Here is a 26,820-nt window from a genome sequence, read left to right as displayed (position 1 = left end):
AATGATATAAAACTGATAAAATGCACAAGAAACAGACAAAAGCATAAGAAAAGGATAAAACGCATTAAAAGGAATACAAGTAGAAAATAGAAAATTGAGCAATATGCATTTCAAGGTGTGGTAGTTCAAGTGCATTGCAGGTGTAAGAGAGCTTCAAGAGTAGCTAGTTAAAAATATGTTTTGAGCTTTCTTTTGAAAGTATTAACTGAGCTAGCTTCCCTGATATCTAACAGGTAGTTTGTTCCACAGCTTTGGAGCGTAGCTGACAGAAGCTGAATCCCCAATTTTCTTTCGGCTGTTGTTGGGAACCTCCAATAAACCAGCAGCCGATGATCTCAGTGTTCTGGAAGGCTCATAGTTAACCAGAGTTAGAGATGTAACTCTGTCTGAGCCCATGAAGAGCTTTGTACGCGAGTAAGTAACTTTGAGCACAAATCAGGTTTCTTAACCGAGATGTTTTTTCTCCTCGGATGACGCAGAACTAATTTAATTGGCCCGTTGCCCTGATCCAAGCACTAACCCTCAAATAAAGTAACAACCAATGATGAGTGTATGCAAGCTGAACTAGGGCATTTAGCTCCTCCCTAATGGCGGGACATTCAGCCACCATCCTGGGCAAAAATGTGTCATGCACAGTTTTGTAACAATTTCAGGGTTCAACGTATAGACTGCATATAAAAGTGGACGTAGCTTCTGGGTCTGAAAAATGAGGGCGATGCAGAAGAGCCTCAAGGTGCAATACCACCGAGTGCCACTAGACTCCCATTCAACTTCTCTCATCAAATACAAAGTCAATACAATGTCTCCACCAGTTATCTCGGTGTTGTTAGCTAAAGTCGCTCCTTCTTATTAGTCTTCTGAAGGTCCATTTGAAAATAATCCGTCATTAATTAGAAAATAAACTTAAAAAAGATGTGTTTTTGGGGGAGTGTCTGTTTGGTTGACAGGCCTGTGATGCAGGCAGGTTACGGCTATCAGTGGGCGGGACGTAGCATCGTCAGGTTTTTAATCAGATTGAATCAGATCCACCGCTGGCTCCTCCCTCAGTTCATCCAAATATGGTCACTTCCTGCTCCAAACCGCGAGCAAGATCAAACCAACGAGTGATGTCACTGTTGGTTGCCGCCTGGTTGAGCGACATGTTTCCTCAAAATGCTGTGGTATGTTGTGCAGCGGACTTTCCTCTCGTTTGGTGGGTGTATCAGAGGTGCATTAAAAGAGGTTGTGCATTTCTGTAACATAACAGGGTGGTAGTTGTGGATGGAGCAGAGGCAGGCCAAATAAAGCCTGGAAACATACAGGCAGCTAGCCAGCTGTCAGGACACCCACCTGTAACTGCCTTAAAGGGGGCAACCAAACAAATGAAAGCCAGCTAGTCAGTAAAGCGATGCTTTATTCATATGAACATTTTTGAAAAGTGGATACATCTTTGGTTCTATAATCTGTCTTAGTTTTCTGCATATAATATGTACATAGTTACATACATATTTGCATTTATCCCGTAATTACAAATATTACAAATATTTCACAGTGGTACAGAAATTTCATTAAAAAAAAACCCACTGGATTAAAACAAATACATTATATTATCCTTGCTTCAACACAGCGTTCTTTAATTCACATACGTTTATCATAAAGTCTTGAATGGGTTGCCATGGAAATAAGTTGCACTCTATTTCAGTGACGAAAAGAAAGAAAAAAAAAAGTGCACTTTTTAAGGGCACTTATAAATAAGATATATAGTGAATATATCTATGAGAGGCATTAAATACAATGGGCTGTGTTAGAAAAGGCACTTTATTTACATCCATATAATCTGCTAAAATGACATTGTTGGAGCCAGTGGATGTACATAAAGACGGACACCTCACAAAACAGTGCCATAGAAATGGGGGTATATAATAAAATGAGATCTAAATAAACCATTTAATGTGGTTGTGGTCTTATCGAACTGAGATTGCTTTGGATAGTTGGAGAAAAACAAAATCTAAATTAGCTGTTTGCCTTCTCATTAGCCCCAGAATGATGTGAAAAACTAAAAGGGGTGCGTCAAAGAGGAAAAAACAAGCCAGAGGGAAAAAGAAAGGATGGGAGACAACTGCAAAGAGGGAGAAAGAGAGACAGCGACCGTGGTGTGTATGTAGTGATTACCTCTGTAGACTTTTAGCACAGAAATACTGTGATTTGCTGCAACCTCTGTACATGTCTTCATTAACGGTGTCTCCATGGTAACCGAAGTGGTAGTGTCAAAGCTTGAAGTCGCCCAGAGGGTGACCTTGCCTTTGACAAGCGCGCTGCAGCTGCACACATCAATCTTTCTCCCTCTCTTTCTGTCTCTGCTTCAATCCATCCATTTCTTGAGCCAGCTGCCTCCCTGTCATCCCCACCCCCCACCCACCTGAGCTACCAGACAGGAAACGATTTGGCACCCATACCCTCTTCCTCACAAACAAGCCACAGTAGTTCTTCTTCTGCCTCTTGCTCACACACAAACTCGACTCTGTGCTCAATGAGATATAAAAGGACGTCCACCTGTCGGGTGTTACTGTTACTGGGATTTGAAGCAGGAGGAGCATGTCCCGCCTTTGTCATTCTCTAACTGAGGGGTGATGGTGTCTGGGACTTCTGACTGGAGCATGTCATTCTCATTGGCAATGATGTGTTTCACCAGGCAGTTGGCTGCTTCATCGATGTTGATGTTTTCCTGAGGAAAGAAGGGGAAAAAGAGAGAGAGAGATGGAAAGGTAGATAAATGATGAATGAAAACATTGTTATGAGGTACTGAACAAGATGGCAAAAAAAAAAAAAAAAAAGTGTGCAGGCGGAAAATCCTGCGAGAGCAGGTGAGTGTATCAAATGGACCATAACTAAACTGAACAGATAAATGAAGCACCAGTCAGCAGCCACGATATGAACACAGTGAAAAGGGACTTCTGCACACATGTATTCACAGTGGCTGCCAGCGGTCTAAGACAGTGACAAAAGACATGACGACCTCAACATCCTTTACACACGTGCACACGACAGAGGAAAAAACAGCCAAAACAAACCAAGAAAAATAATAATGTGATGACTGATCACTAAAATGTGGGAAATATCTGAACTGTTGATTTGCACAATAGTAATGGTCCATTTACACGGGTGAGAAATACCTGCAATGGATTCAAGACCAAATTATACCTTTTCGATTTGGTGATTTGTCAGTGCCTCTTACAAACAAATTCATCAGAAATTATTCTCAGCGGGTTGAATAATGACTGCGTGAATAGTGAGTGTGTCTGCTGTTTTGTTTTGGGAGGAAACAAAGTTCATGACATCTGCATCACACACAATGTGACATGAATGTAATATGAAAGAGCTAAATGATAATTCTTCTTCTTATATTCTCTAACCATCAAAATAAAACACTCATACATCCTTACAAAAGTCTCAGGAGCTGAGTGAACTCAATAAAAAAAAGCCAAGGGTGTTCAAGTAAAGTTTATGTGAAGAGAGCACGACCAGCAATCATTGATGAAAAAGAAGCACACACACACACACACACACACACACACACACACACACACACACACACACACACACACACACACACACACACACACACACACACACACACACACACACACACACACACACACACACACACACACTTTTCTAACACATGAAGTTTACTGCAGCAGCAGTGGATGGACTGAATATTCATAAGATCAGTGTGCAGCACAACACAAGCCTGCGTGCTACGATCTGTCTTTGGGGGTATTACTGCTAGAACAAAACATTCTTCCAAATCCAAATCAAAACACAACAACACACACATACCCTACTCTCTGCCAGCTTCACTTCCTTCCCTGCACTCCTGTGCATGCAGAGCTTATCCAGAGCTGCACAGGATAAAAGTTTCGAATAATTCTTCTGGCAGGTTATCGAGGCAAAGAGCTCAGAATATAATGGAGACAAACTCCTTCAGCTCAATGGCAAATTGCATACGTTCTTGTACACAACGCATTTGAGGCATTTAGACGCACATTATTTAACATTCATGGCATTTTGCATTTTAGAGTTAGACATATGATTCGAAATGGAAACACGCTGCAGCTGAAAAACTGTTTTTTATGAAAACAAAGGAAAGCGCTTCATGGGTGTACACCAGGTCTGCGGTGCAATAGTCTGTCACATGACTACTTTTCAGCCTGTTGGTCCTTTAGAACGGTTTACTGCCTTGGTTTCAGCAGCTTGAATACTCAATTTATTTCATTGTTATTTCACTGCAGCAATTAAGGTTGGTCACCATTATTTCCAATTACCTCATCAACATGTTTGTTGGTCTGTTTCTTTGTTTGTTGTTTGGGACAAACTCTTGGAAACTTTTGAACACCTCTCATTGTACTTATTGAACAAGCATAAATGCCTTTCTCAGCTCAAATGTGCAGAGGACTGTGCTGCCTTGGCGAGGGAACAGTCTGAGTGCTTTCTATTTGTTTGTGGCACCTCAAGGCAATGGTGTAAAGACACAAAACAAAAAGCATGAATAAACAGTGAAGTAATTGAGTGTTTCAGTTTCGGTCAGGTTTTATTGTATGTTTCATACTGTAGGCTATATGGATGTGTTGTGTTGTGTTGTGTTGTGTTGTGTTGTGTTGTGTTGTGTTGTGTGTGTGTGTGTGTGTGTGTGTGTGTGTGTGTGTGTGTGTGTGTGTGTGCTCAAATTTCTATTTTCTTTGCTTACCATCGAGCTGTGAGATTTCTTGCAGCCACACTCAGGGCTTCTGATGAGTGTCTGTGTTACTCATCTTACAGTCAGAAGCCACTCACCTCGTTCTTTCATCACTGTGTGCACAAGTTAGTTCTTGAAGAATACTGTACTTTTACTGTAGTTTGTATACTACAGTTTGATATTTTAATTGATATTGTAATATTTTCTCTATTTTTTGTCTGTTTATATATGTATATTGTTGCTATGCCATTATAAACATTGTGTTGTCTGTTATATGGGCTTTAAACAGACTGTAATGTAGGCTACACATAAATAAATAGTAACATACGTTGAAAATCTGAAAAAAAAACTTTTAGATCAAAGTTACATTTTGGATCAAATCATGAATTTTTAAATGACATCCAACTCTGAGCATGAAACCAAATTTCAAAGACAATATTTCCCCCAAATCTACTCCTTCATGATTAATTCCGGTCAGTGGAAAACAGTGGAAGTGATATATTCCGTCAACATTCCTGGACATCCTGTCTGGATGACCGAACACCTGATGCAAGTGCAGCTGACCTGGAATAACAGAGGGAACCTCTGCTGGGAGCCTCTGTGAAAAAGCAGCAGAGCTCTGTGATTGAGGTTTTATTCATATGCAAATAGTGAATAGAATGAGACTCTGTTAAATGCAGCACATTTAAAAGATCTCTTCACATCCTGAAAGAGGCTCTGCGGTGGCATCTCTACAGGATAATCAGGTGCTGGGTATGACAGTGTCGAGGAATCAGTCACCTCTCAAGGACACTTGAACAGAAAGGACACACCTGCTGACACACGGACTCGGACCTCAGAGCTCCTGTTGAAGGCTGGTATATTACTGCTGAGAGTGAGTGAGTGAGTGAGTGAGTGAGTGTGTGTGTGTGTGTGTGTGTGTGTGTGTGTGTGTGTGTGTGTGTGTGTGTGTGTGCGTGTGTGTGTGTGTGTGTGTTCCATCTTTCTCACCTTAGCAGACGTCTCAAACCATCCCACAAAGCCATTCTCCTGGCAGAACTGCTCCATCTTTATTCCATTATTGGTCAGTACGTCCCGACCCTGGTCACATTTATTGGCCAAAAGCACAGTGGCTACATGTTTCCCATTGGCAAGTGTCAGTTTGGAATCCAAGTCCTCCTTCCATTTCGTGACGGCCTCAAAGGAGGCGGGTCGTGTGACATCGAACACGATGAAGGCACCCATGGCTTCGCGGTAATACACACGAGTCATGTTTCCAAACCTCTCCTGACCTGGAAGACACGCACAGACAAAGACACACATGCACACACACACACACACACACACACACACACACACACACACACACACACACACACACACACACACACACACACACACACACACACACACACACACACACACACACACACACACACACACCGTTTACTACTCAGATAAGATTCAGACACGGATAAAGGCAGAGGGGGAGGAGAAGAGATGTGTCTCGTGTGTCTCGTGTGTGTGTGTGTGTGTGTGTGTGTGTGTGTGTGTGTGTGCGTGTGTGCGTGCGTGCGTGTGTGTGTGTGTGTGCTTGCATGTGAGATTGTCTATACAAATTCCTGAGGGTAAAATTAATTTGATAAGCTCTGTTGGAATGTTGTGTCCACACAGATTTTCCCATCCATAACTTCTACTGGAGCACAGTCAGCTTCAGCTGCAGAGTTACACAATACAATGAGTTATGAGCAAGACATTTTGAAAGCTAAACTGGTCTGTTTTACTTCTCAGCATGGTGGCCAAGATAAGATGCAAGTGAAATAAAAAAAAGTTTATATTTATTAATTTTTCTCTTTGTTGAGTCCCACAGGCGTGTTTCCTCACCTGAACAGGTGGATCAGAGCACAGGGTCAGCTGCACAACAGCTGGGAGGATGAACGTTTTGCTCAAGGACATATCAGAGGGGCAGATGGTTGTTGGAACAGGTCTTGATACTTTTATCTGACATTATAGTCAAGCAGAAAATTATGCCCCCAGCTTTCTCAAACTGTATTTTCTGCTGTTTATGCCTTACTACAAAAAGTAAAGGATTTCTCTGAAAGTCTCAAGAATAAATACAAATTTGTTTTTATTTAAAGCTCAGAAAAAGGTGACAAATTCCACAAAAGTGCTTCATTAGAAATCTGTGTGTGGTTTGATCCGATTTGACTGAAAAGTTAAAACTGGAAAAACATTTTCATTCCATTGTTGTTCAGGTTTAATAGGTGCACAGACACACACACAGACAAAACCAGCAATATAAAAGACTTAAGGCAACTAAAATGGTTGTGAATTGTGCAATAAAGTAGTACCCCATTACTCAAAATATGACCGTTAAATGTATTCAGAGCCTTTACATTTATCTTAAGATGTTAAGACCTCAACAGCTCAACATAATCTCTGTAAATTCAGAAGGTAGAACATATAAAAAAACCTCTGCTATAAAGTTTCCAACCTGTCTCACTTATATGTACATGCTACAGGACTGTGAAGCCTGTCCTGTCACCCTGGTCAGCCCAGGCAACTGAAAAATAGCAGACCGAAATAGAACGGTTAGAGTTGTTTATCTTGGGATATGCACAGAAACAGCAAGTGCTACATCTGTTGCATGAGAAAACTTTAGTCCATCATTAAATCCCCCCAAACAGACCTGCGGTTGTGTAAAATACAAAACAAGAAAGATATTTTTTGAATGTGACTTAAATGTCAGATGCAAAAATATCAATATCAAATAGGTGTTCAATTGATATAAATTAAATCCAAAGTAAATGGAAAATCCATATAATAATTTGTAAAGTTCTGCTGTAAGGACTTTAATGTGTTTAGTGCCATGAAATAACCTGTGTTGTGATTTGGCACTATGTAAATCAAATTGAATTGAATTGAATTGAATATTGTAATGGCGGCACTCATCCTAAATTACACAGAAAAAAGGATAATAATTTAGTCCTCCCCACCTGAGGGCTTATCAGTTTTCGGTGAGCGTAGGGAGCCCATAGATTACAGTACACGACCTACAGCAGTTTTCTCTGAAGGAGACGCTCATCTTTAGTTCATAATAAAAGCTTTCTGTATACGAGAGCTTGGGCCTTAAATCTCCCTCACATGAGTTTTAGACACATGACTGCTTGCGCTTACAGGAGGGAGCACACAGGAGGGGAGAGAACAGCAGGTCAGAGGATTCTTCTAAACCTCAGCCGACACTCATGTGACATGAGACTGCTGTAGCCTTTAGGTTTGTCATCTTACCCAATAGCATCCCACTCAAAAGCCTGTATTATTTCTCGTTCCTGTGGTTGTCAAGGGCGATCAAAGCGTTAAATTGTAAGAAAATATATTATGGTTCCTCATTATCATGGCTTTTTAAAAAAAAATAATTAAGCAGAGCCTTTAACTTCTAAGATCTGAGAGAGTAACATCCAAATATCTATGTATGTCTTAAATTAAAGTCGGATAGTAATATATAATACAAAATACAAATACAAAGCGGGTAAGAGAGTGTCATATGGGTGAAGAATGCCACTGAATACACAGAACATTAATGCAGAGAAGTGAGACGGCATTATTGATGATATATATATATATATATATATATATATATATATATATATATATATATATATACATATATATATACACACACCAAATTACCAGCTTATGCTTATACTAAAGACCTGAAACACATAGAAAGTGGAAGGCATGGATCATTTGTGCTGTTATATCATGTGGTATCATGATGCACCATTCTTGATGACCTCAAGGCCCCTTTTACAGGAAGTATAAATGGTATGAACCTCAGCTTTTCAACATGTGACTTCAGACATGCATAGCCAAGTGATTTGAAGTCATTCCAACTGGTCAGCTGGTAAACATTAAGCCTGGATAACTCTTATTTCATCCTTTTATGAAAAGGGTTAAATAACTGCTAAATAAAATGGTCACGTCTGGTCTAGTGTCTTTTCATCTCTAGCCTCAAACTGTTTATCTGAAATAGACCATATTTGAGGCCTCACACTCTGATTTGAGATGTTGCCTTTCCAGAGGGGAACTAGTCTATAATTTAAATTTTAGCAGCAATCTCTGATAAACGTTTGATTCATTATTTGGAAATATTTGTCTCTAATATAAAAAAAAAAGCAGGCACTTAAGAGGGGGGAATGACTTGTATAACAGCCATTTTCATTGTGAAGCAGGTTCATTCAAACTGTTTGATGTTTGATAAAAGAAGAAAAAAAAAGTAATTATAAACATGACTACCTCCATGAACATATTTGGCAACTGACATTAATTAATTTTCAAATGTAGCCTTGAGGTAGTTTCACTTAAAAAACAATTTCACTTGGGTAAGTGCAAACATTTAGTTCGTCTCGGTCTCTGTATTTTCCGTTGTCAGCTTTTCTGAAAGCATAGAATTGTAACTAATAAACTAACCTTGTCTGCTTCTTACATATCTATTAAGATAATCACTTCACAAACCTGTCAAAAGAAGATAAGTAATTTGTATGTTTGTCCTCCTGTAAACCTGCTAGTTCATGTGAGCTGTGCGTAAAAGTTGGACCGTACCTGCGATGTCCCACAGCTGCAGGCGCACCGTCTCCTGGTCCCAGTTGAGGACTTTGAGAGCGAAGTCCACCCCGATGGTAGCTCGGTAGTTGGGGCTGAAGTTGTGATGGACATACCGCTTGATGACGCTGGTCTTTCCGACCCCGAGGTCCCCTATGACAAGAATCTTATAGAGATGCTCCTTGTGGTGGTTGTTCTGCATGGCGACCGAGGAGGAGGGCGAGAGCTGCGCATGAATCCACCGTCATGGAGAGGGCCTGTCGAAGAAAGGGGAGAAGCGCAGGACAGCGCGGAGTGAAGTGAAGAGAGTTGGGAATGAGAAGGGGAGGCACGGTACGCCCTGGTCCACGGAGGGAAGCTGAGCAGAGACGTGTGGACCTTGTGACTCACGCAGGGCAGCTGCCAGGGAGTGCCGGGGTGGATTTAAATCCTCTGAGCTGCAGGGGACAAACACATGTTTGATATTAGGCATGTCAACAGTGGTGGAAAAAGTGTTTCCATTACTACCAGTGATAAATATTGTCAGAAAAATGTAGCCTCACCTATAAGTATCGACAGTGTTCAATCTGCAGCAGAACAGTCCCTGTCATTATGTTATGTATTCAGATATTGCTTACTGATGCATTAACATAAGTAACATTAGGTGGAGCTGTTTGAACTACAGTGTTGGTAGTTCAATCGATAGAAGCATGCTTTATATTTGAAAGTAAAAAGTATTTCCCTCTGAAATGAAGACTAGATGTACACAGTACCATTAAATGGAAATACTCAAGTACCCCCCCCCCCCCCCCCACACACACACACACACAAGCTGTACAGAAGCAATGTGCTTGAGTAAAAAGACTTTAGTTCCTCTTAAGTCAGAGTGGCAGCAATGAGAAAAACCACAGAATTTGTCCACACAAAGAGCATCATTCATCTGTTCATACATCAACATATTTTACCTCGTGTGGTTTGTAGAAATCTCATTTCATGCAGTTTCGTTTGAACTGTGCCAAAGAGAAAACTTCTGAGAAGCCCGACCAAACATAAAGATGAAAATGAGATTTAAAATAGTGTTCCATCTTCTTACACACGAAACAAAACAAAACATTGATTCAAAAAGCTTTTATTCCAGGCAGGAAGAATAAAAGGCACTACAATCAGTTGCATTCCTTTATTAATTCATCCAGAAATCCCTTTTACATTTCTCTGAAGGGAACTTTAACAAGTTTTTCCTACAGAGGAACATGGCAGTCGCGGCTTCAATTTGATGCATGGACAGAAAATATGCCAACTCTCCACTGTGCTTCCCTGAGACAGAGAAAGACTCAAAATGTCCTGCACCTGACGAGCAAACACAAAGACGGACTCCTCAGATCCTATTAAATGTCCCAGCTGGAATTTACTTCCTGTCACAGTATGCACAATTTAATCTTGGATTCGTGGTTTGTGTTGGCAGTCACAGCTGTAAGTTACTTGTCCATAGGAAGCTAATCAGTGATTGCTGAAATCAACAAACAATACAAAAAAAGAAGATAAAAAATGTTGCTGCATGATCGACTGACACAGAAAATTCAACTTTTTATACGCTATCAAGAAAAACATGGCATCTTCACGAAAGCAGTATTACTGTTTCCATATAATTAAAATACATTTTAGGAGCTATGAACACACATTACGTGGAAATAAAGCGTTTAAGGTTTAATCTCTGGTGGTTGAAACTTCTTGTAGTTTCAGGAAACCCAAATATCTGAAACAGAAACTCCATGGAAGGAGATAAAATGAAGCAATACACTGTAAAATGCCTTTCAATTCTGAAAGTTAACCTCCCTTTCAGGGTGTATTTATACCCATACAAAAGTTGTAATATTTTCAAATAAATATATTTCTCACGGGACAGCAGCACTTCTCAAAGTCGTAACACTGAGGGCCTCTGTTATGACTTTTTACTCCTTCAAGCGGAGCCTCAATCCATCGTATCTTTACGATCTTGGTTGTTTATGGCCACTGCTTTTGAAAATGGCAGTGTGTACACAGCCGGAGACAGACAACAAACTATTACTTTCAGACTAGAGACTATTTATAAGCGGCCTGTTAAAACACTGCCCTATACTCCCTAAAAAAAAAGAAAAAGGAAAGACTCCAACTAGTGGTTGTATGTTAAAGGTTTTTACACGATTAGTCACTGCCCAACAAAATTATTTGGATTCACTACTGTTAAAACTTGAGCACTTCCCAGTCGACAAATGATTAAAAATAATTAAATATCTGGTTCGAGGCTCATAAAATGTTAAAATTTCCACATTGATTGAAGAAACTTTGATTATCATTCAAGTTTTGGTTTGATTTCCCTTTTAAAATATGTTTTATCGTCGTTAGAAATTTTGGCATTAAAGCTGAAATCCATAACTCTTTATGTCAACGTGCAATGTTCAGGCACGTTATCATTCTAACTCCGCTTGTTAGATGAGGGAGGAAGAAGAGTGAAAAGTTGCAGGTTTTAGCTTAAAAATTTTCGACCTCCTGAGCGCACGTTGAAAAGCTACAGAGGGAGTATATCCAAGTCGCACGATAGAGACTCAACAATCATTTTGAACCCTATCCTTCCTCCCGTCTTCAGTTTCTGGCTTCTACAGTTTGGGGATCGGTTTGGCTGCCACTGCGATGCTTTCGATGGCACACTCGTCACTTCCGCGGCGAATTCGGAAGTAGCCGCTCTCGCCCCAGTTAGCGCCCCAGCTGTTCTTGACAATCCAGTACTTCTGTCCGGTCACGTGGCAGCGCCCATAACCCACTAACAGCACAGCATGGTTGGTCAGCTCGAAGGGATTGAAGGGGTCTGCGAGGGCCGTGTGGTGGTAGATGCCCTCCTTGTAGTGCATGAAGTCAGGATAGACCTGTGGACAGAGACGGATCATTTACTTTTTCACTTTCTAAAGCAAAAAGCTCGACCGAGTTGGAAAATGTTAAATTGACAAATAAATGCATCAATTAGAATTCCTTCATTGTTGGGGTTGTTGCTTTGACCGTAAGCCTTTTGCTACTTTAGCTGTGGTTTGGGGTTAACGGGACAATTTATACCTTAAGACTGATGTTTATATAATGCAATATATGGTGAATATATGGTGATTTACAACTACTGCGAGAGAAGTAGCTTCATGATATATTGCAGGTTTTCCCCTCAGTGTTTTACCGCTGCAGTGAGCCACCGTCCCTGACGCAACGTCACATCCTGTAACATCAGATCAATGACCGCACTTCTGAAATAATACACGAACCTTTAACGCCACCAGAAACCTGACTTAAAGCTAAAAGGTAAAACTGTACAGTCTAACACAAGGGTCTCCAACCTTTTTTTCCTCTGAGATCCTTGATCTGTCGGGTAGATCTACTGGTTGGAGACCCCTGGTCTAACATGAGTGAATAGAAAGTATTAATACTTAAATTATATCTTTCGCATGGATTTCAAAAACATTCTGCTAGCTTGTCAAAGTTCATTACCCAAATATCTTGTGCTTAAATAGATGCTTAAAAAAAAAAAAAAAAAAAACATCTTTTCAGTTTGTGCAGAGGGTTTGACAGTTATTCAGGTGAATACAAAATGTATCAATAGCAATAGCAGTTAAACAGTGGATAGCTGTTGTACCTCCAGGGCCACTGCCATTGGTCCATTCTTGACCAGCTCCAACATCATGGCCATCTCACTGCAGCCGCCATAAAACCCACCAACATAGCTGTATTCTGCTGTGTAAATGCGGCCGCAGTTTTGAGGAACGCCACACGGGGAGTTCTTTGCAATATATGGAAAGCATGACTCGTCCACGAGGCCGAAATCCTGAATGTACTTCCCAATCAGGTATGGGAACCCACCATCACAACCTTACGGAGGAGAGAAAAATGTGGTTTGTTAATTTTTTTCTTTTTTCCAGGGTAAAATCTATTATGTGGTCCTAGATGTAAAAAAAAAAAAAAAAATTGATCTTTTGAAGGACACTTCAACACAATTATTGAAAATGCACAAATCAGTTATCAAATGCTTGACTTTGTAAAAGCAGTAAGGATACACTTTCCAAAAAACTCTTCAGCGCTACTTGTTCAAATTAAGAGTGGAAAGGCAGCCCCGAGTTTTCTACATACAGCAGCGACACCTTTGTCCATTTTCATTACGTCTCGCCATATCGATACATCACATAGATTTCCTAACTCCTGCCGCAACTATCTTCATACAAAGTGAAATGCTCAGGTCAAGAAACAACGTGGATTGTCGAGGGAGAGTTGGTTTACCTTGAGAGTATTCAGAACAGGAGACCACTTGCTGAGGGCTGAGGATGGGAGTGTCGCTGTTGTTGGTGAGGATTCGAACACGAGCTTCCAGCATTCCCATGCAGGCAAAGGAGTAGCAGCTCCCACACGTTGCTGAAAGAGTCCATGAGGAGATTGACACCAAGAAAAGAAATGCCTCGATAAATCAGAAATTTGCAAAGTTTGTAAGGTTCAGTTCAAATCATTTATGCCAATTTCTGAGGCTGTAATTCGTGGTGGTGTTGTACTACGTAGCATTATATTAAGCGGTACCTCTAATTTTCTGTCCTAAAGTTCGTGCAGAAAGTGTCCAAAAATACTGTCGCTACTAGTACACACCCTGATGAAACCCGATACGACAAAAAGTTGGTAACTGTGCACTTTAAGAGGACATTTAAACCAGAATGTATTAAAACCACTCAGCACTAAATGTTTTTGTAATGTTCCTGCCCCAGTATACTTATCTGCCATAGCTATGCCATAATAATGGAGCGAGGCATAGAGACAGATACACTGATTAAAAGAAACTGGTTACCATACGCAGTGTGAGACACCGGGTTCTTAATAAGATGCTCTGCAGAAACAAATTAGGCCGGGGAACAGAGGCTGCGGGGAGTAGCAGGGTGGTTTAATTGTAGCAATGATTCAAGTCAAGGTGACACCGGGGAGAACAGTTTTCATTCGGATCCAAGACTTCATGTTTCTTCAGAATGATAAGATATAATCCCCATCTTCATTTAGATCAAAGATCTACGAGAGCGGGAAACTTTTGCTAATGCAGTTTCTGAGATGATTCGATGTGATGAGAAACATTTGTCATGTTTGACCCTCAAGACACACAGCTGAAGGTCTCTCACAGGAGTTCATGGCGCTTTAATCTGCTGAAATGACAGTCGCACCTACATCTTCTGTAGTAAGTCAAAACTTGGTTTAAAGCAACATTAAGAAACAGCTAAGTTCCAACATGAGCCCATTACACATAGTAGTCATGTGCACATCCACCGCAACGCAGTGGGACAGGTGCTGGTTACACAAAACTAAATTAACCGCATTGCAAGAACCTGCCCACTGAATCAGAGCTCCAGTCACGTTTATATACTTCAGGTATTCCTCAGGCAAATAGTGGAAAATGAGGCATACACTTTTTGTATACACAGTATATACATTCACAAGCATCTACACTGTCTTGTTAAAAGGTAAATACAAACATTTATATGAAAAGGCACGTGTGTGTGTGTGCGTGCGCACACACATAATAAAGCACTTTGTGAAAATGTTCAATAACAAGTAATGTAATAATAAATACACATTTCACATAAGTAATCAGATGTCTGCTAATTTGTCGAAACATTAAAGTAATAAAAGTAATAGTAGCTCTGATTCAGTGTGCGGGTACTCCTTGCATCGCAGCCAATGTAAGACCAGCCAGACCAATTGATGCTCCATCCTACCAAGTTTTGTGAACCAATGTGGAACCTTAAAAAAAAAAAAAAATCCACCTTACTCGCAACACTGAAGCAAAATAAGATGGAAAGCCCCGCACAGTGGCTTAGAGGGCTCCTACTGAACCACTTCAGCCCTCTCCAGACCCTTAAACCTCAACCTCACTGAGGCCCTCGCAGACACTCAAAGTACTCAGCACACATAATCTCCCCACTCACACACTAGGCAGTGCAGAAACACAGGAGAGCGGAAAGCAGACGCAGACCTGCACAGAGTGAAGCAAAGCAGCTGACGAGCGCCAGTTCACAGCATGTCTCAGGGACAGCTGGTCAAATGTAAAGCCAGGCCTCTCCTCCTGCAAGTCTCCTCAAGTATATTTGCATCAAGGCATTACATTTCTAATATTACAGGCATCACAGGTAAAATACAGTTATCGTTCAGTGCCTTTAAAGTTAATTAAATTACTTTATACGTCACCGCAGTGAGGCTTCTATGGGAAAGCAACTAAAAGTCACCTTGATTTCTCACAGGACTGACAAAGTTAACAGTATTAACGTTTCTCCAGTCCCAGTGTTCAGGCAGAGCTGCCGCCATCTTGGCCACATCAGCTGTGACAGACGCAGGGCGAACACGCCTACAGTAAAAAGAGAGAATCACATTTGAAGGACATTCTCTGTCAGACATTTGCATTGTGAAGCAGTTTTAAAGACCATCTAATAACTGTGGAAATGAAATGTGCAGGATGAAAGTCCACCTTCAGTAAGAATCTAATATTTGAATGTTTTAAGCAGTTTTTGTATTGTCGGTAAAGTGTGTGTATATTTTCCACCCGACGAATTTTATTTAATGCCAAATGAGGGGCTGCGTTATATTATTTGATAATGAAAACTAATAAGAAATCCTCATAGGGAAGACGTGCAACCATCCTGCTTATTTAAGTGGTGATGAAGTACGAGTAATGTATATGAGCAGTTTTAACTTCTCACCAAATAAATAGAACAAAGCATTAAAAATCAGCACCATTCACATTCTTTTTTTCTTTTTTTTTTACTTCCTGCCACTTGACAGGCTCCGTAGTATAACATGGGAAAGGCAAGTAAACACTCACACGGGGATGCGGGAGGCAAACCCTCCTGCTCTGTAGTGCAGCTCCTGTAGAGTGTACATCTCGTGCTCCGGATAGGACGCGGCCTTCCAGGATCTCTGAACAGAGTTGATCGCATCAAGGAAGTCCAGGTTGTGTTTGTACGGCCTCTGGAGCAGCCTGCGGGGGGAATAATGTCACGTGAGGAGGATTTTTTTTTTTTTTTTTTAAAGGGGTTCGTCTGCCTCACAAACAGAGACACCGTCACAGTATGCAACCAATTTTACAAAATACACACATTTTACAATTCGATAAAATTATACAATAGTAACAAATCCACTTTCGTTGGTTCAGTAGCCGAATGGTTAAGCTGTATATAACACCTCGAAGACACACCGTTGTTTATCTTTCTCCTCGTTTTTTGTTTGTCTCAATATTATCACTTGTTAGATAAAGTTGCAAATGCCAAAAAGGAAAGAAAACTACCTTTGTGAAGCTTGTACTTTTTTTTTTATTATTGATGAAGTTTTGACGTTTTTGTTGTGCTTCACTGCATTATACAGAAACAGGTTTCCACTTTCTGTGAAGTTCTTTCACCAACTTCTGTTGAGTGCCGTTTGGGATGTCCAAATGCAAATCTCATATGTTCTTATTAATTGCCTACCTCCTGTTCAACAATATTCAGTGAAACATTGTGTGCCACAAACAGATAATTCAAAATGTTTTGGTGTATAAATTAAGCAGTCAGCAGGTATGGTTTGTTACTTTACGCTGATTTTACTGTAACATGAATTTTTTTTCCTAAAGCTGGTAAAACAGCAAAATTGTTTTCATCAGGGACGATGACGAGGCAGACCTGCAGACACGCAGAAAAGATTATGGCAGGTAGTGAAAGTCCAAGAAAAAGACAGCAACTGCCGTTTGTATAAAGTTTTTCATTTCATACTGGAAGAATTAGTATCAATCTGTGGCTAATAACCAAGTCTAAACTTTTCAGCTTGCCACTGTGACGTTCCTGTATGTGAGGAAAAGACAGCATGAAACAGTTTTAGGTGTCAAAGTGTGGAAAGGTTTCAACTATTTCTGAGTTAGTGACTTTCACAGTTTTAACGGCACACTGCCCAAACAACACTTACCATGCATCCTACTATTGCTTGCAATGTGTGGAAAAGGTCTCTTTTTTATCCATATTAATAAATGAGCAAAAAAAGTGCACTAAATGTTTGTAAGGTATTTCTGAAGTCTATTAATAACCCAAACATACCGTAAACATTAAAGACAGCCTTACATGCTGTTATAATAACTTGGATTCTTCACTTCTGTTCGTAGGATGTAATTGTATTTGAGTAATATCATTCTATAATCTGAAAAAAATATTGTATTAGCTTATGAGATAACCATCTTTGGTGGATATCGCGGACATCTGGACAACACAATCACTTAGATTAAATCTCTCCAATCCTATGAGAGACAATATTTTGTTTAATATTATCGTCATGGTTTGAATTACAAATAAACTTGACATGATGACCAAGTTGAAAATCCAACTGCAGCTGAAGAGATCAGGAAGCAGCTTTATTCTGCGAGAAACTGAATCCATTTTTGTTATCGCCTGCTCAGCAATGATTGTGCTTGAATAACAGATTTGTCAGATGCAGGCTCGTTTCCAGCTCTCACTGAGGGTGAGGAAGACTCACTCAGTTCACTTCAGATCAGGGGAACAATAGGGGAGGAAAAGTGGAGATTGAAGCAAAAATGCCAGCACAGCAGCTTTCCTCATGTGCCAGTGGGTGTTTTCATTCTGAGTTTGTGTTCGTTTACTTCGCATTTTGGGGGTTGTATAGTACCTCGCTGTAATAATATACATACCTGCGGCTGAAGACTGGCTGGTATTCTGTTTTGGGTGGGACTGCGTTTACCCTCTTCCCAACAAAACAGGCCCAGTTGCGTCCCAGGACATCGTGGACCCACCCCGGCATGGTCTGGTCACAGTAACTGGTCAACTTAGGGCCATTCTCACTGTACTGGAAGTGTGGGGAAACAAATTTATAAGCAAATCAGTTTAATTTTATGCAAATATGAAGACTCAGGTTATTAAAGAAAACAACTGAATGAACCTCATATTATTACATTTCGTAAAAGGTAATCTATTGTCTGTAAATTCTTTCGATAATCATTGAGTCATAACTTCTCTGAAATTATTCCTCACTTCTCACATCAAGTTAAATCAAGACCCAGACGATGGGGAAGTTGAAACAGACGTGGCTAAATCACAACATGGGCTGGAAGACAAGGCGGCTAAGATACCTCCCACGACTCAGTGTCACAAGACTGATAAGAAATAACACATGACTGCAAAGTTGACCCAGAATCTGCTATTTTTAAAAGGTGCATAGTTCACAGAAACTGTCTGATTAGATTAAAACTGAGTTTTAGGTGAAACCAAACTTTTATTGTCAAGGGCTGCTTAAATAATAGAAACTAGATTTAAATAATAGAAACCAGATAACCGTTAACCCACAGTGAAACTTCCTCTCAATGCCAATTGCAACAAACAAAATTCTCATTGAATAGAAGGACAACTTTGACGACATCAGTACGCATTTTAAGTGAAAACTTGATGCAGATGTTTTTTGAAGCTTTACCACAGCAAAATACTGAAAATAGCACTCAGCTACATGCATTGTGTCTTTTCATCGCTTACCTTGAAGAAAGCGAACCATTTGTACCCATTGATGACCACCTCGAAGCCCTGATTGTAGATGAGGGTGAAGAAGCCCATGTTGCCCAGCTCGTCTGTGGCCACGGACAGTTTCTCCAGAGTCACAGTCACCGTTCTCTCACCTGTAGCTGAGGAGGAACGTTACCAACACACAGTGTAAGGCAGGGAAGGTCTCAACCACCAAACATTAACCCAGAGCAGCAAAAATATTCAGAATAATATCATTACAATCTGAAATAATGTTAATTTAATATTAGTGTAATGTCTGAGTGTTGACAGCTTGGGAAAGTCCAGTTCTTTGTAGGCACAAATATGTGTGTATATATATATACAGACTTCACACATGTTTAGAAGAAAGTTAGAGGACACGAAAAGGAAATGTCTACAAAGAGCCCATGTTAAGGAGCCAAGAGTGTTGAATATTTGTTTGTGTACTTGTAAACAGAAGAAACAAGTAATTAGATCCCAACATGTTCAGTGTATTACAGAGTTATATGGATATATTTGGCAATTGTGCATTTGCTGTAGTCTGCCCATGTTAGCCTAAAGCTAATTTACATCAACACACTACTAAAACGAGACAAGACAAAGCAGGAAGTGGAAACAGGCCTCAGCATGTCACATGCTTTCCTCCAAAAGACATTTCTAAAACTATAATTTCCGTGCGATCAGGCTTCACTGCGTGTTTTGCGGCGGGCTCTTTACCTTCGGCGGAGCAGTTGACGGTCCTGTCGTGTCCCCCTTTGGACACCTGAAACACCCATGTCCCCAGCAGCTCCTCGTAGGTGCAGTTGGCCGGCGTGTCCCCCCGAGACCCTTCGACCCAGAGCAGTAACACGCACAGGAGCACGCTGCACGACCTCATCTTCACACACACACGCAGCGAGCAAAAAAAAAACAACCCTCGACCGCACAAACGTCCGAAAAACTCTTCACACTTCGTCTGATAAAAATACTCAAAGTTTGTCCCCTGTTTGTCCACCAACCTGCTCCGCTCACTTCCCAGCGGCCCCGTCCTCTGACAGCTATTTATGCAAACTCAAACTTTTTGCACACATGACCCCACAAGGCCCACATGTCAAGTCAAGATAGTTCACTGCAGCGCGACAGCGCGCCGCACATGCGCGAGTAGACGAAAGAGTATTTTTTTTTTTTTAAATAGCACTAATTTAAGAGGATTTACAAAACATCAGCTAACACCTTATCGATTCAACGACAAGCACACTGGCTGTAAGCGTTGTTATGTGTATCCTGTCGAGACTTGGGACGATTCTAACCTGTCTAGTTTTAACGAACAAGGAACCACAGTCCGGGAACAGTCTCGCTCGAAGCGCTCCTTTGTTCCTCCTTCTGTTTTTTGGTTTCGATTTCCTCGTCACATGACCCAGCAGCTGAGCGCATGCGCATTAGACGTAGAAAGATTCTGTTGCTTTTTTAAACTAGATTAATAAAAAAAAAATAATACAAATAAAAAATAAAAAAGCGTTTTGTGACAATTTACAGTAGCAAATGGTCTTTGATGTGACGATGATATTTAAGTTGCATAAAAAAAAATTACATTTGGAAAACAGTGACAACATAAATAATTAATAAGTAATGAAACACAAATATGGCAGGTATGTTCTGCCTATTTACATATATATTATCACACTCAATAGGCGGTTTGAGTAGATATGCCTCCCCCCTTCTTACCCTGCCATCCCCCCTTTACATCCTCAAGCAGTGAGAGGGCAGGGGCAGATGGGTTGTTTACTTGAACATATTCATCTTGTCTGCCTGACTAAATGATCTTTTATCTGACCTGTACAGGTCAGGATCTATGCCTTGACCATGCAAGCCTCTTAATCAAGTCATTTTGGATTTAGCCAAACTGTCTGTCATGAAAAAAGCAGATTGGTTAAATTTTATAGTTTCAACAAGTGGAGCAAGTCTGTTCAACAACATTGTGTTTTATGACTGCACATGTGCTTCCAGCTATGCACCGCAGTTAAAACATCAACAGGGCCTGTGATGCCTTGTGTGATGAGCCAGAAAGACTAAATGACATCTCGTTATAGGAGCTTGCAGCGAGTGGAGCGGCAGCGAATTGTCCTTGACACAGAGAGGCTCAGAGATCACCCGAGGTGATTTGAGGTCACTCCTGGAGGTGCCATTTATGACCGTGCATTGATCAACAAAAGTGACTTTTTCCATCAATTTGTATAAGAAAATAATATGTTTTCTTTTTCCTATTTTCTTCATTTGATTCAGTTGTTTAGCTCTTGTTTGCCACTTTGTTGTGGGCGTAATGTTATATTCTAACAATCCCTGTGGGGAAATTTTCTTTTCACTTGACTCCGGCGAGATCAGGTCAGAGAGTCAGCTTGCCGGTTCGTATGTTTATGTGCGGGTTTCACCCGTTTCCTGATAGGTCTGTATAGTCAAAGGGGTTAAAGAGCTTATTTTAGCTGGCGGGCATTTAAGGGAAGTGCTGGAAGCTTTGATCACCATAGTAACCATGACACAGACTGACTCATCTCCTTGACAGACCATAATAAGCACTCATCTGAAGAAGGGAATGAAGAGGTATTAGTCACGCAGTCTCATTAGTGCCATTACACTGTGTTTGTGTGGAAGTGTGTGTGTGTGTGTGTGTGTGTGTGTGTGTGTGTGTGTGTGTGTGTGTGTGTGTGTGTGTGTGTGTGAGCGTTAGTGTGGGCACATGTGTATGTCACTGCATTTATGTGACTATGTGTGTACATATAAGTGTGTATATGAGTATGTATGCAGTAATGCAAATAGAAGGAGCAGAGAGACGGAGAGACGGAGGGACGGAGGGACGATGCTACGAATGTTAACAGCCTGAACCCACTGAGCTCCCTCTAAGAGTGACTCACTGAAAGTCGTGTTTCAATCTTGATATTGTTCTCGCTTCCACTGGCAGGAAATTAAAAACTCAAGTGATTTTCAGCTCTGCTTTATTGGCAGCCACAGATCTGCTCCCTGCTAGCTTGGTGTCCGCTCTCCCTCCATCACATTTCTTCCTCTTCTACATTTTTTGGTTTCCCTACTCTCCTCTCAGTCTGTCGTCTCCTCGCTGTTGCTCTCCATACTTCCTGCATGTGTTATTTCATTTCTTGTGCATGCCTCTCCGACACACACATACACACTCACAAGTTAGGGGTCTGCGACATATGCGACAAGGGAACCTACATGTACTTTCTTGTTAAACTGCTTTATTTTTGGCCGTGAAATGTCAAAGACATTTAATTATTTAATGGTTAATCAACTAGCCTGTAAAATGTAGCCTGCATGCAGTTACTCGTGAGTGTGTGCATTTACAGGTGCGCAATTTTTATGAGCAGAGACCTCCCTCCATCTGTATTACCTTCTTTGTATCCACTGCACAGTTCCTCACTCCCTGCTAAACTCTTTTGAAATCCCGATCATCCCTGTATTTTGTAGAAGTTAGTATATTTATACAAATACAAGCTGTGGAGGAAATACTGAAATTTAGGTGTACACACAACGATGGTAATTTATAGAACTGTTTGCTCCAGTCGTCAGTTAAAACTGGTTGAGACATGTTAGAAGTCGGTAAATATCTGATGAGATGTGACTCAATTCCCCTCATTTAACATCCTCTTTGAAAGCCATTCGATTTCTCATGTTAGTATTGTTCTAGTTCCACTTGATGGGAGCTTTACGATAATTTGAGCAGCTAGGAAGGTTTTACCGGATCATGTCTAACAACATCTCTTGGCAGCATTACTTCCCTTTTCTGCTTTGTCTGTGCTTTGTTACCCACACCGATCGGTCAGTAAAAGGACGCAAGAGCATTATTTCATTCAGTTGGCGGTGTAGGCGGAGCCTCTCCATCACAGAGTGGGGTTGGCCACTTGAGCTCCCTTGGTGTTAATGTTACATCCTTCACATTTAAATTAAGTCCTCTGTAGTTGCTCCATGGTCAGTTACCTCAGCCATTATGCATACACCTACACACAAAGCAGCGAGCGGTGTGGAGTGAACTGTTTTCACCGTCTTGGTACATATGTTTATGCCCACACGTATATGCTGTGCATATCCACGCAGAAAATATATGTCTACGCGTGCACACACACACACACACACACACACACACGCACGCACGCACGCACGCACGCACACACACACACACACACACACACACGCACACACGCACACACACAAAGCCTGACACTCACTGTTAACCACATGCTGTCATGACACTCCCCTGCCCACACAGATTTTATATATCAGACCCTTCTGACTACACTGAACCCACAATATGCGATTTACATACTGAAAACTCTGATTACAGGAAATGTATGCTGGAGGAGTTGGCTGTAGGTCACTCACTGTGGTACCTGGTTTTATTCTCTTGATTCCTTATTTTAATGTAAAAAAAAAAAAATGGCATTAATTTTTAAAGTAATGCCAAAAGTCAATTTGACCCTTTTACATCTTGAGTGTTGCGTCAGTATTCTCTGCAAAGAGTCAAACACATTTCCAGTGGGTTGTCCCCCGTCACCAATCCTGTTTGTGATTTTCATGGAGAAAATCTCGAGGTGCTGCTGGGGGGAGGAGTGCGCCTGATCTGGGGGGGTTTTGAGTATTTCTGGGTCTTATCAATGGGTAAGGCTAGGAATAAGCGTGAGGCTGACAGGCGGATCGCTGCAGCATCGACTGTAAAACAGCCACTGTGCCTAATTGTTTTGATGAAGAGGAGCTGAGGTGTAGGGTGAAGCTTTCGATTTATTAGTCAACCCATGTTCTGACACTCACCCAGTTTATGAGCTTTGGGTAGTGACCAAAAGACTGAGATCGCCGATACAAGTGGCTGAAATGAGCTTTCTCTGCAGGGTGTCTGGGAGACCTTAACTGCTGCTCCTTTGTGTTGAAAAGAGCCATTTGAGGTGGCAACTGAATATAATGCCTTCTGGGCGCCTTCCATTGGAGGCTTTCTAGGCACATCCAACTGGTGGGAGACCCGAGGACAGACCAAGTACACGCTGGAGGGGTTATACAAATAATAATGTGAAAATGCTGCCTCTCATCTGAAGAGAGTGATTATTGATGTGATTGATTGATTGTGATGTTCCCAGGTTTTCAAGCCTGGGATGTAGAGTCGACTGCGGTTGTCTTTGAGCACTAAATCAATACGTATTTATCTGGAGACAAACACACACAAGAGACTATTGAAGACAATATTGATGCAATCATGATACTTGAATAAACCCATCAATGACTGAGCAGAGCACATGAATGTGTTTGTGAACATATTACATGTGTCTCTGCCCAAATTGCCTCCTTTGTGACAAGGCAATTTTGACCTGCTAGTTTTTATTTATATATTTTTTTTATATTCATGCCATTTGCTTATTGCCTTTTCATCCTTTCCATTTACTTCAATAGTGGGCCATTTGCAACAATTGGAGGATTTCATTTTCAAGAGAGCAATTTCTGTAGTGAGAGGCGAAGAGAGAAATAAGGAAAAGGAGTGTGAAGAGGAGTGACAGAGGGAATGAAAAGAGGTTGAATTGGGCAGATCTGGTGGAGATTGATACAGAGAATGAAAGATGGCAGGGTAATTTCATTGTCTTGACCCGTATGACTTCAGTTAAATGAACGAAATGTTTTCGGGGGCTGATTCATAACGGAGACGTGTCACTCTGCCATGCAGGCCAACATGTGACACTGAAGGATATTGAGGGGGAAGCAAATATCGCAGAAGCTGTCAAGGTGCTGTCAAGCAGCTTTCACTAACTGGGTTCAACACGCAGGGCCAGACACTCACAGGCTGCTCAGTTCATTCATTGTGGGCGAGAAAACTGGGACATTGTCCAACCACTGTATGTAATATCAGCAAAGTAGACTGGAAACAGAGGTGTAAAAAAACCTTTCTTTCTCAAGAGCTGAGCCATAACGATGGTCTGTTTCATTTCTACAAATTTATTTATGACGCTGTGGTAAAATACTAGATCCCATGAAAGCAGTGCTTTGAACACTTGGAATTCACCAAGAGTCGAGGCTGCCTGAGCCACATGTAACAAGGTGTGAGGCAGTGATCCAACAACACTGCTCCATTTCCCCTCACATTTCAAAATGAAAACCTCATTGCAAGGAACTTATTTGCGTTTTTTTGTGTACGACATAAGGTCAGGGACAACTGTGGCCCTCTGGGACCGAATACGCTGTGACTGAAAGCAGAAACACCTGTTATTAGAACGATATTAACAGAAAAGACACCGTCTTGTGGGTTAATTGTTTCATGGCTGATACCCGATACGCTTAATAAGGTCAGAATCTGCACTGATACCAATCATATCGCCTCAATGCATCTTTAATAACAGGAGTATTATTCTGTATCCATTTATTATAAATTTGTCGCCCAGTAGTTTATATTGCTGCATTTTTGCTGTGTGAAGTCAAAAGCACAAGAGGGAAGAGTGTTTTGTTCATTCTTTTTACAATTTTTTTTAAATATGCTTCCACCAACCAATCAAGTTGTAGTTCACATCCACATCTGTTGAAACTGTGTAGTGAAAAGTTTAAATAAAGCTCAGTGATACGACACAAAGTGACGGTAGACAATGCTTCAAGTATGGATGTTGCTGCAAACAAGCTATAATTGCTAAAACGTGGATTCACACCAGCAACCTATCAGCACAGGAGATCTATACAATCAGCACAGTTTGAAGGTGGACGCCCAAGATTAGTGTTACTAATTCAGCATCTGATATAAATGTGAAATATAGTCACAATCTCCCTTTCTGTTCTTGAGTTGAATAATGGCGATATGAATTATATATTTAGGATATAAAATGTCACAGTTAGACATTTTTGTGAAATGTTGTCATAATTAGCTAATTCATTCTTGAGTTATGGCTACAAGTGTGTTCTGTGAGGTCACATTGACCTTGACCTTTGACCAACAACATCCAATCAGTTCATCCCGGTGTGAATGTTTGTAACAAATTTGAATAAATCCCCCCCAGGCCTTACTGAGATATTTTGTTCACAATATTGACATGAAAGAAGTACATATGGACGAGAGGGCGGACATGTGGAGGACCAGAACTGCAAAAATAAGAAATTAATTGAGAAAAAAAGTAAAGAGCATTTCTTGTTCAATTGGGATCCAAATTTTTTTATTTTAGATCAAAGCAGATTAAAAGTTTGTTGTCACTGTAAATTTCATGTCACCTGCATTTTACCCAGTCTGACTTTGGCAGAGCATCCCAAAAAAGTTGTGTTTTCTGAAAATGATATGCTCATTTAGAATTTGATGCCAGCAACATGTCTGAAAAAAGTTGGGATAGGGCCATGTTTACTGGGGCACTGTGTTGCATCACTTCTTCTTTGAACAACACTGTAAACGTTTGGTAACTGAGGAGACCCGTTGTTCATTAATTCCAAAAAGAATTTCACATTTTGATGTTTCAGACCTCAGGACAGTTTTCCACTTCACGACCTCGAGTTGTGCTGCTGATTACAGCATGATCATTGCACAGGTGTGCCTTGTGCTGGTCACAATAAAAAAAAAAGTGGAGTTTAATCATGTAACACAATGCCACAGATGTTACAAGTTGTGAGAGAGCCTGCACTTGGCATGCTGACTGCAGGAACGCCCACCGGTGCTGTGGCACTTGAGTTGGATGTTCATTTCACAACCGTAAGCCTTCATCAGAGAATGTGGATGTACATCCAACCGGCCTCACAACCACAGACCGCGCGTAAACACGCTAACCCAGGACCACTACATCCAGTGGCTTCACCTGCAAGATGTTCTGAGACCAGAATCCCGGACAGCTGATGCAACAGCTGGTTTGCACGACCAAAAAATGTCTGTACAAACTGTCAGAAACCGTCTCAGAGAAGCTCTGACTGCAGTTCGTCAACGTAATCAACTTGAGTGGGCAAATGCTCATGGCCCATGTTGCGAAGGATCTGTAAACAATTCCTGGAAGCTGAAAACATTCCAGTTCCTGCATG

The 26,820-nt window shown here is 41.0% G+C and overlaps 2 protein-coding genes across 2 annotated transcripts; both read right to left on the bottom strand.

The window, feature by feature from the left end:
- Positions 1-1,376: 1,376 nt before the first annotated feature.
- rab38a (RAB38a, member RAS oncogene family) lies at positions 1,377-9,633 on the bottom strand. Its single transcript, XM_069147306.1, has 3 exons — positions 9,296-9,633; positions 5,705-5,985; positions 1,377-2,704 (listed from the first exon to the last, which is right to left on the bottom strand). The coding sequence occupies exons 1-3, from the start codon at positions 9,495-9,497 to the stop codon at positions 2,549-2,551; spliced, it is 639 nt and encodes a 212-aa protein (XP_069003407.1). The 5' UTR covers positions 9,498-9,633; the 3' UTR covers positions 1,377-2,548.
- A 754-nt stretch (positions 9,634-10,387) lies between these two features.
- ctsc (cathepsin C) lies at positions 10,388-20,170 on the bottom strand. The gene is made up of 8 exons (XM_069147905.1): positions 19,534-20,170; positions 18,811-18,956; positions 17,976-18,130; positions 16,131-16,286; positions 15,538-15,656; positions 13,562-13,693; positions 12,924-13,156; positions 10,388-12,174 (listed from the first exon to the last, which is right to left on the bottom strand). The coding sequence occupies exons 1-8, from the start codon at positions 19,691-19,693 to the stop codon at positions 11,908-11,910; spliced, it is 1,368 nt and encodes a 455-aa protein (XP_069004006.1). The 5' UTR covers positions 19,694-20,170; the 3' UTR covers positions 10,388-11,907.
- Positions 20,171-26,820: the final 6,650 nt, after the last annotated feature.

This window comes from Embiotoca jacksoni, unplaced genomic scaffold (genome assembly GCF_022577435.1).
Source record: "Embiotoca jacksoni isolate LCO1_2020_lvr unplaced genomic scaffold, fEmbJac1.0.p SCAF_14, whole genome shotgun sequence".
Lineage (NCBI taxonomy): Eukaryota > Metazoa > Chordata > Actinopteri > Embiotocidae > Embiotoca > Embiotoca jacksoni.
Note: the sequence above shows the minus strand (reverse complement) of the source record. Positions and strands in the feature narration are given on the sequence as shown.